Genomic DNA, 11,120 nt, shown 5'->3' with positions numbered 1-11,120 from the left:
ATTAGCGAAAGTCTTTAATCTATTACACTCTTCTACAAATTCTTCATCCTTATTGAGATCTGCAGGTACACAAGGTTTAGAGGCTTCACAACTATTAAAAGTCATCTTCTCCTCTTGAAAATAGGACTTGTCCACCTTTCCTAAAAAGAGAACATTACATTAAGAAATCCAAAATGTGAGACATAGGCAATATAATTTTGATATTAGAAGCTAACAAATTCCCTACTGATGACATAAAAGTAATTACGCAATCTCTAAGAAACATTTTAATTCTAAATATTAGAGTTCTACACTGCCACATGATTCAAGTTACAAAGTAAAAGCCAGCATTTTTTGTTTTTTACAGGAAAGTAATATTTAAGTGGGTAGAATATAACTATTTATTTTTAATTGCTTATTTTACATAAATACAGAAACAATGTGATGCAGAATATGTTAAAATTATTAACCATGTAAAACCATTAATTAGAAAAAACATAAAAGCATAAAATATGCAGATTCTTAAACTCCCTGCATAATTGTTATAATTGATCATTGTATATTCAAGGCATCAAAGTTCAGTATTTAGAATTTTAAAAAACCCTGTATGTTCAGAATGTTAATGAATTAATTTTTAATATTTCTTTACTTCCCTGGAAGGTAAAAGATATTTGAGTTTTATTCACAATATTGGTTCCAATATGTCCTTGAGGAGCATCACATGTTTCTAGGGGCGCCTGGGTAGCTTAGTCGGTTAAGTGTCCGACTTCAGCTCAGGTCATGAACTCACAGTTCATGGGTTCGAGCCCCATGTCGGGCTCTGTGCTGACAGCTCAGAGCCTAGAGCCTGCTTTGGATTCGGTTTCTCCCTCTCTCTCTGACCCTTCCCCTCTAGTGCTTTCTTGGTCTCTCTCAAAAAGAAATAAAACATTAAAAAAATTTTTTTAATATCAAATGTTTCTGATTTTCATGCATATGAAAATGGACTCTTCTAGTCCATTTTTGGTTGGAATTGGATCATTTCAGATGCATGTATTACTGCCCTCTAGAGGGTAGCTTACGAGAGATTCTAAGTATGTGTAGACCTTAATTGCAGTTACTTTTGCCATCAAATTGCTGGTCAAGAAACAGTCTGTTCAAATGGAAGAGGAGTACTAGTGTAACCTCATTAAAGTTGCCAAATTATAGCTGTGTAACATTTAGTCCAGAAAAAAATCCTAAAAGGAACTAGCTGGGTTATGAGAAGGGTGGCCAAATAATTTATCCTCCAAACCTGGAAACTCTGAAACTGAAAAAAAAGTTCCAAAAATTACACTGAGACAACAGGCATAAATCAGGGCTGCCCCAGGTAACTCTGGTTCTCCAGAATCTTGCACGGCTCCTAATACTGTGCTCAGTATATGCTTGGCAAAAATTTTTTTATAAAAAGAACAGACACAATAATTTTTTTTAAGTTTATTTGAGAGAGAGTAAGAGAGCATATACGTACAAGGGTGGGGACAGAGAGAGAAGGATAGAGAAGGAGAATCCCATGCAGGCTCTGTACTGTCAGCATAGAGCCCAACACAGGGCTCAAACTCACAGAACCGTGAGATCATAACCTGAGCCGAAGTCAAGGGTCAGACATTTAACTGACTGAGCCACCCAGGTACCCTGGGACACGGTGATTCTGTCTCTACTACGTATGTGCATTAATTGATTTCTTGGGAAGAATTAAAAGCCCTGGCATTATGCTGGCACTGTATGTCTTGGAACATCATCTCAGAGTCATGTTCAACACAAGGCTTCTGTTTTGCACGCTGGCAATAAACTTCAGTCTCCCTTGGCCTTGTCAATTTACAATCATATTAACTCCTATATACGGCAAAAGTTCAGATATATCTGCAAGGAACAATTTTTGGAAGACAGTCTCCATGATTTTTCATTATTGTTTCCCAGATGTCTGAAAACATTTTGATACTAGCTTTAAGACCCCTTGTTGAATCAGAATAAGCTGGATGACAAAAATCAAGATTCAAAGAAACCAAAGCTGGCTGATAGGCTGAGATGAAGTTTAATAGGGATATTAAACATTACATTCTGACTTTTATTTTTTTTAATGTTTTATTTATTTTTGAGGGAGAGACAGAGAGAGAGAGACAGCATGATCAGGGGAGGGTCAGAGAAAAAAGGAGACACAGAATCCGAAGACAAGCTCCAGGCTCTGAGCTAGCTGTCAGCACAGAGCCTGACGCAGGGCTTGAACCCACGAACCGTGAGATCATAACCTAAGCCGAAGTCGGACGCTCAACTGACTGAACCACCCAGGTGCCCCTACATTCTGACTTTTTAAATCTGTTGCACAACTAAAGGAAAATGGAAACTTGGTTTGGAAAGAAGTCATGTGAAGGCAACCCTCTAGATTAAAATCTTGGGATTTTAGTTAAAAATTCATCTTGAGGGGTGCCTGGTTGGCTCAGTCAGTAGAGCATGTGACTCGATCTCAGGGTCATGAGATCAAGCCCCATGTTGGGCACAGAGCTTATGTCAGGGAAAAAAAAATCCACTACATGAGCCAATATTACATGGCTGCTTTAAAAAAGAAAAAAAAAAAACCCTTAAAGGTCCCAAAGTGCAACGCCAATACAAGAATGAACAGTCACAACAGTCAACAGCAGTACAGAATGGACTGGGCTGCCTGGGAGATTCCTCCCATCACTGGAAGGCACAACCACATGGATTAGGAGGTGGGGACAAAACACCTCTAAGTCTATAATGACCTTGAAGAATTAACGTTCAATATAATCCAAAACATATGAAAATTACCTTCTCTGAGGTGGTAAGTTTTATTTCTCAGGTCAATCAAAATAATGACCCTGAAGAATTAACGTTCAATATAATCCAAAACATATGAAAATTACCTTCTCTGAGGTGGTAAGTTTTATTTCTCAGGTCAATCAAAATAAACAGAAATGTAAAATCAAGGATCTATTCTCATTTCCAGATAGTGGACATTTTGTACGGTTCAAGTAGTCACCCCATTTCAGATAATATTAGATAAAACTCCATCATTCAATACTAGCAGGAGAATCTCTATTTGAAGCTTTCAAGTGGAGACCTCATCTTCCCAGGGGTTATTTCCATGTTAATAGTTTAGATTTCACTGTTTTGAAAAGCAGATATTTATTCAGAAGCACCCAATTGAACACTACATATACACTATTAGACTGTGAGCTTTTGTTGCAGGGTGAGAAAGCAGAATTATTAGAGAGGTTAAGAGTGAAAGGGAGAAAAATAACTGACAAAAGACAGAAACCTTGGGTTTAGAGGAAGGCACTAAATGAAAGGGAGGAGAGAGGATTTTTTTTCTAAAGAAGGATTTAAGTGAAATGAAGGCGGGAGAGATGATATTTAGAAAGTTAAGTATATATGTAGCACAGGAATTGTGAAAAGAAAAGAAAATGGGGTATGAATATTGGAGAAGGGTGACAAAAAGGTTTTGGATGTAAAAAGGTCTGAATACAATAAAGTATGCGGAGATAATTTAAGGCTTCTTTGTGAAAGCGGGCTCAGGCTTTGTATTAGGTAAGCAGAAAGGTAAGAAGGCACAGAGAGAAAGATGTCAAAGAAAGCTCTGACATTAAACGGGCTAGGCAGTAAGTAATCTTGAGGGGAATGGCGGTTGGGAAAAATAGTACTATGGAAGCCAACACTGGTACAAAAAGAACCAGCAAGCAGTGGTACATGTATATGAGGATGCCATGAAAGAGTTCAAGACAGTTAAGATGTTGTGTTTAGAATACACACACACCAAAAAAGTACACATACATGGGGGCACCTCAGTGGCTCAATCGGTTGAGTGTCTGACTCCTGATTTGGACTCAGGTCATGATCTCACAGTTCATGGGTTCAAAGCCCTACATTGGGCTCTGTGCGGTCAGTGCAGAGTGTGCTTGGGATTTCCTCTTTCTCCCTCACTCTCTGCCCCTCCTCGGCTCATGCGCGCTCTCTCTCTCTCTCAAAAATTAACATTTTTTAAAAAGAAACATACATTTATGTATATACATACACACACACAGCACGCATATATTTAGCCTAGTTAACCGGATAATGACAGCCATGAGCAGGTGCCAAGGAGAGAAACTAATTGCTAATCAAGCGATAATGTGGGAATGTGGGGGTTACAGGGGGGAGAAAAACATGCACGTTAAGACCCACCTATGGGTATCTGCACATATACAAAAGTTTCTATTTCCCCAGGCTTTTAATATTAAAGTTGTCAAATATATAGAATAATGGCTATTTTAATGGGGAAAAAGGACGTAAAATAAGATGCATATTAGACTGCCACTGGGTGAAAACATATATTCATGGATAAGATTTGTAAGGAAAAAAAAATTTTAATGTTTATTTATTTTTGAGAGAGACAGCGTGAGCAGGGGAGGGGGCAGAGAGAGGGGGAGACACAGAATCCGAAGCAGGCTCCAGACTCTGAGCTATCAGCACAGAGCCTAATGCGGGGCTCGAACTCACACAAACTGTGAGATCATGACCTGAGCCAAAGTTGGGCACTTAACCAACTGAGCCACCCAGGTGCCCCTTAAGGTAAAACTCTACCCCGAACGTGAGGCTTGAACTTACAACTGTGAGATCAAGGGTAGCATGCTCCACCAACTCAGTCAGCCAGGGATCCCCCTTTATTTAACTGTAAGGTAACTTTAAATTAATGGGTAAATTACAGTAAGGTGGCAGGAGCATAGGTGATCTTGCTCTCCAAAATGTCTTTTTCTGTCCCCCAACTGTCTTTAATAATATTTTCACCACAGGGGCGCCTGGGGGGCTCAGTTGGTTAAGCATATGACTTCAGCTTGGGTCATGCTCTCATGGTTTGTGAGTTTGAGCCCATGTCAGGCTTTGTGCTGACACTGCAGAGCCTGCTTGGGATTCTCTTTCTCTCTCTCTCTACCCCTACCCCACTAGCGCGCTCTCTCAAAAATAAACANGCTAAATGTCCCCAACCTCCTCCCTCCACAGGAGCCCTGCAGCCACTAAAAGCAGAGAGGAGAGAGGGAACTGTGCCTCTCTACCCGCTGCCCTGTGGAGCCCAGCATCGAGCCCCAGGCCCCGCTGGAGATGTATTTGGTGTGCTGTGGCTTCCTGGGCTGCAGCTGTGCATGCACACACGCCTACCTGGCCTTCCAGAGAGGCAGGCAGCCCAGCATCCAGCATGACCGTGACTGCCAGGGCATCTGGGGTTGAAGAGGTTTGTTAATGAATTTCATATGTTCTCACTAGAAAGAGCCAAAACTTGGACATTTTTAAAAGAGTTTTATGCATGACTACAGCATGTTCATAAGATAGCTAATGTTGATCATTTATTAGGCTGTGCAGACATCCAGGAAGACTTATTACCTATAAATAATGATAATTATCACAAAGGTGTTTCAACAGACAACCCACTGCTTAGGATTTTTACACAAAAGAAGGAAGAAACCGATAACGGTGCCTTTGGTACAGATACACTGACAAAGAAGGAAAATGTTTTAGTCAACGCACTGTATTCTATCAACCACAGAAAAAAGCCACATCCAGTCACTGATATATATGCCCCAAGACTTTAGACCTGTACCTTGCATTATAGACGTCTACATTCTTCCAGAATATACATATGCATACAATATGCATACATACAATATGCATCATAGGGTTAGTTTATCTTTACAAGTGCAACACTGAACATTCTCTAGGACTCCATAGCCAGAATGGTGCAAAAAGCCTAAGGGAGACACCACATGGCTTAGAGAAGTCCCAGGGATCTTTATATCCTGGCTGGTTCCAGGAGGTCTGGTTCATAGCACAGGGCTATTGGCTGTTAATGATGAAGTTTTAGAAGTTAATTTTTTTAAATGTTTTATTTCTGAGAGAGAGAGAGAGAGAGAAAGGAAGAGAAAGAGAGAGAGCGCACGCGAGCAGGGGAGAGTCAGAGAGAGAGGGAGATAAAGAATCTGAAACAGGCTCCAGGCTCTGAGCTAGCTGTCAGCACAGAGCCTGATGAGGGGCTGGAACCCACGAACTGTGAGATCATGACCTGAGCCGAAGTCAGACGCTTAACCGACTGAGCCACCCAGGCGCCTCTTAGAAGTTAACAGCATAGAAGTTTCAGGGAAGAGTTTGAACAAGTAGTAGACACGATGACTGCAAACCATTGCAACCTCATCATAACAGGGGGAGAAACCAGAATAATGTTAGGAACAGTCGGACTTCTGGCAGTTCTAGCAAACCTACTGATAGTAGCCTTGGCTGTCAACAGCAAATTCAACCAAAAATTGACCAAAGGATGAAGACAGTGATGAAGATGACATTATTATTAAAGATAATGGTATGCTGCAGAAGATTCCTGAAGCTTTCCCACTACCAGAAAGCCTGAAATGGATAACACCAATAGAACAAACTTAGTTTTGAGTCTGGACAAAATGGTTTTATTCCTTCTAATTGAGCTTAACATCCCGAGGAAGTGGCACAAACAGAATGTGAAACACATGTACCAGATCAGAAACTTTTAGAGTACGGAAAAACCCTACCATGAAATCATTGTTCAAATGTTTTGAGTGAAGGTGTCACAGGACTTGTAAATTTGGCTAGTTTAAGAACTTCCAAACCTCTGAGTCAATGACCTGGAGTAGGCATGAAAACAGTGTTGTAAGTTTAAAATATTATTAAAATAAGGGGCATCACTTGGTTTAGCGTCCAATTCTTGATTTCGGCTCAGGTCATGATCTCATGGTCATGAGATGGAGCCCTGTGTTGGGCTCTGGAGCCTGCTAAAGACTCTCTCTCCTCCTCCGCGCCTCCCCTGCTCACACATTCTCAAAAATAAAAAAAGTTACTAAAATAAATAGAAACAGGAAGTAGATTAGTGGTTGCTACAGCTGGCGGAGGAGGGAAATGGGGAGTAAATGCACATGGTTACTGGGTTTCTTTTTGGAGTAATGAAATATTCTAAATTAGACTGTAGTGATGTCTGCACAGCTCTGTGAATATACTAAAACCAACCTGACCTGTATACTTTAAAAGTAAGTTTAGACTAGGTGAGATATATCTTGATAAAGCCGTTTAAATGCTAGTTTGGTAATTGTTAGTATAAACTTTGGAGCATCAGAGGTGATTTTTATGCTACAACAAAGGGACCCTTGCTAATGACATTACATGCTTTTTATGTGGAAAACTGGATGTTACAATACACTTTCAGGACTAGGCGAGAGGACTAAATCACTTCTATATGAAGCAGTTAAATATTTAACCTGTCACAAAGATCCCAGTTAATTTTTCTTTCAATTACATTCTTTAAATTCTAATGTGAAGTCTGATTCTTATCTCTTTTGATACTCTGAAGACCTCAGTTCTTATCTTCACAATATTTTATTTCTTAATGTTCCTGTTGCTAATTGTTACAAATTATCATCTGAAATGCATTTTTTTCTAACTTCTAAGAAACCAAACCAATCAGCTGTTTTTATGAGCCAATTACCCTCTTTCCATATTGTGAAGCACTGAAGCTATGTTCCTGAATTATGAAGTTCTGTGACAGTTTCCTAACACTGGGGTGTATTCATCTTACATTTTATTTATAAACTAATTCCAAATAGGTATAACCGCACTGACTCTGGTAATATAGAAGACTCTAATTCTTCATTTCCTCTCACTGCAAAACATTTGTTTTGTTTTGTCTACACATATATACATACACAGACATATATTAATGTATTCAAGGAGTGTGAATTGTTTTGAATATAAAATACACATAGGTTAAAAGATTTTTATACACAGGACAGACTTGTGTACTTTTTATACCAAGGTTTTGGATCTCCTTCAGTGGGATTGTGCCAGGAACACTGGCTATACTTTGGGAAAAAGTTGTGGTATTTACCATGGACAGGTAGAGTTTATCCATATTATTTTCATTAGGCTATTTATTTCTAGCATATCCACTTAGAACAGTTAAGAGTAAGGCTCTCAATTTTCATTCTTTTCCTGAATTCTTTTGTAGTTATCATTGTACAATGTGTGCAAGCACTATAGTATGCATGTATATAGAAATTAAGAACATTATGAAGTACATAAGTTCCCTATACTTTATGAATAATTCCCCAAAAGCTATTTATTATTTTTTTAAATTAAGTAATCTCTGTGCCTGATGTGGGGCTCAAACTCATGACCCCAAGACCCACAGAGTCACATGCTCTACTGACTGAGCTAGCGAGGATCCCCTATTAATTTTATGGTAGGGCTACTATAGATGCCTTTAGAATACTTGTATGCTATTAAAACAATGGAAGAATCAAATGACTCCATTCTGAAGGACAGATTTTCTAAATGGTAAGGAGGAGGAGGAGGAGAAGAAGAAATAAAGTCCTGATTAACTGGGGAATAAAAAACCTCTAATGTTAAAGCAGAAGGAAAAAAAATCCCATGCAGAGAAGTATTTTTTGTGAGATTTAATATCAGAACACTACTCAGAAATGTATTATCAAACTTTCTTTTTATCTTTTGCTTTTTTATTAAAAATGTTTTAAAGTTTATTTTTAATGTTTATTTACTTATTTTAACAGAGAGACAGAGAACTCGATGAGGGGGTGAGGGTCAGAGAGAGGGAGCGCGAGCGAAGATCCCAAGCAGGCTATGCACTGTCAGCATAGAGCCCAATGTGGGGCTCGATCTCACAAATCATGAGACCATGACCTGAGCCAAAATCAAGAGTCAGACACTTAACCAACTGAGCCACCTACGAGCTCCTAAGGATTAGGAGCTGCCTTACTTGAAATAAAAAGTAATAATTTTTTTTTTTAAAGCTGTTTGGGGGATACCTGGGTGGCTCATTCCATTAAGCATCTGTCTCTTGATTTCTGCCTAGGTCATGATCTCACAGTTCGCGGCATTGAACCCTGTGTTGGGCTCTGTGTGCTGACAGTGCAGAGCCTGCTCAGGATTCTCACTCTCCCTTTTTCTCTGCCCCTCCCCCACTCATGCTCTCTCACTCTCTCAAAATAAAGTTAAAAAAAGTTGTTTGGTAGCCAATTATTACTGCTTAGGCAATTTTTTAAAAATCTACTCCATAGTATCATGAGTTTCATTTATCACAGCATCTTAGAAAATTGTAAGTAAGCAGTTTCATATGTGTACCAGACACTGATGAAAGTAATTTTGACTCTGCACAAATTTATTTAAGATGGATAACTAGGAAATGGTCTCTGATGACTGAAAATTAACTACTATAAATATCCATTAAAATTTTTTGTTAGTTTTAATTTTATTTTAGAGAGAGAGAGAAAGAGTGAGAGCAGGGGAGAGGGGCAGAAGGAGAGAAAGAGAGAGAATCCCAAGCAGGCTCCACACTCAGCATGGAGCCCAATATGGAGCTCAATCCCACAACCCCTGGATCATGACCTGAGCAGAAACCAAGTGTCCAAGAGTGGACACTTAACTGACTGAGCCACCCAGGCGCCTCCCCTCCCCCGTTAAAATTTTTTAAGTCAAATAGTACCTGAATAACAAATCACCATTCTTAACAAATAAGTAGCAAAACCTTTCGTGGTTTTATTTTTGTTTTCACCAAGCTCATAGAGCTCTACNCTCCAGGCTCTGAGCTAGCTGTCTGCACAGAGTACGACACGGGGCTCGAACCCACGAACTGTGAGATCATGACCTGAGCTGAAGTCAGATGCTTAACTGACTGAGCCATCCAGGCGCCCCAACAAACTACAACTTCTTAACGTTATTCGTGCAACCAAGGGCTTTGTTAACTTCTCATCATGAGAAAGCATTTAACTACACTGACAGGGCACAGTACAAAGGGAGCAGAGTGACTGTTAGAATTTTGAATTGTGCCCCCACAAAAGATATGTTTAAGTCCTAACCACTGGTTATGAATGTGACTGTATTTGGAAATAGGGTCTTTGCAGATGTAATCAAGGTAAGGTCATTAGGGTGGGCCCTCATCCAATATGCCTGAAGTCCTTTTAAGAAAGGAAGACACATGGTCACAGAGGCACACAGGGAAGACAGCCGCGTGAAGATGGAGACAGAGACCGGAGTGATAATGCATCTATAAGCCAAGGAACACCAAGGCTGAGAGGCAACTCCAGAAGCTATAAGAAAGGCATGGAACAGATTCTCCCTGGAGCCTTCAGAGAACATGGCCCTGCCAACATCCTCATTTCCAACTTCTAGCCTCCAGAAGGGTGAGAAAATAAATTCCTCTTGTTTTAAGCCTCTCAGTTTGTGGTGCCTTGTTATGGCAGCCCTAAGAAAAGCTAATACAATGTTAAAAATATGGCAAGAATTATGTAAGCAATATAATCCTATTAGCTCCCACTGCAGTGGGATCATGCTGACTGAAACGCATTATGTAATTAAATAAAGGCGTCTGTTTAAAACTCAGAATATGTATGTTTTTAGAATCTCATCTATGACATCTTTACGGATTCTTCCACTCAAAATCCCAGAATGATTACTCTTTGTGCCGCCACTATACCATCTACATAATTTGCTGATAACCTAAGTTGTACTAGAACAAGATTCAGCAATTTCTGAATGTTTGTCCAACCTTTTTTAATGTACTTTTTAAAAAATTTTTACATTTATTTATTCTTGAGAGACAGAGCATGAACAGGGGAGGGGCAGAGAGGAGACACAGAATCTGAAGCAGGCTCCAGGTTCTGAGCAAGCTATCAGCACAGAGCCCAACGTGGGGCCCAAACCCACAAACCATGAGATCATGACCTGAGCTGAAGTTGGATGCTCAACCGACTGAGCCACTCAGGCGCCCCTGTCCGACCTTTTTTAAAAAAGTTTATTTTGAAAGAGAGAGAGTGCGAGCAAGAGAGGGGCAGGGAGAGAGAATCCCAAGCAGGCTCTGCACCGCCAGAGCAGAGCCCGACATGGGGGGCTCGAACTCATGAACCATGAGATCATGAACTGATCCAAAACCAAGTCAGACACTTAACCAACTGAGCCACCTGGCGCCTATGCATGCGTGTTTGTACGTGTGTATATATGTATGTTGTTAGAATGAAGGTCTTTTTTGGCCAGGATTGTGCCTTATCACATCTGTATCCTCAAGGCCTGGAGCAATGCCTGACAGGCAGCCGGGCCAAGGGATGAAT

The 11,120-nt window shown here is 40.1% G+C and overlaps 1 protein-coding gene and 1 pseudogene across 1 annotated transcript in view; one reads left to right on the top strand and one right to left on the bottom strand.

Moving 5' to 3' along the window:
- XIAP (X-linked inhibitor of apoptosis) overlaps positions 1-11,120 on the bottom strand; it is a 32,210-nt gene that overhangs the window by 17,547 nt on the left and 3,543 nt on the right. Inside the window, exon 2 of the mRNA XM_077763460.1 lies at positions 6-140. Within this exon, the coding sequence (XP_077619586.1) occupies positions 6-105 (100 nt within the window). The 5' untranslated portion in view covers positions 106-140. The remainder of the gene's footprint in view (positions 1-5; positions 141-11,120) is intronic.
- LOC144231101 (partitioning defective 6 homolog beta pseudogene) lies at positions 5,241-6,454 on the top strand (annotated as a pseudogene).

Source organism: Crocuta crocuta, unplaced genomic scaffold (assembly GCF_008692635.1).
Source record: "Crocuta crocuta isolate KB4526 unplaced genomic scaffold, BGI_CrCroc_1.0 scaffold482, whole genome shotgun sequence".
Classification (NCBI taxonomy): domain Eukaryota; kingdom Metazoa; phylum Chordata; class Mammalia; order Carnivora; family Hyaenidae; genus Crocuta; species Crocuta crocuta.
Note: the sequence above shows the minus strand (reverse complement) of the source record. Positions and strands in the feature narration are given on the sequence as shown.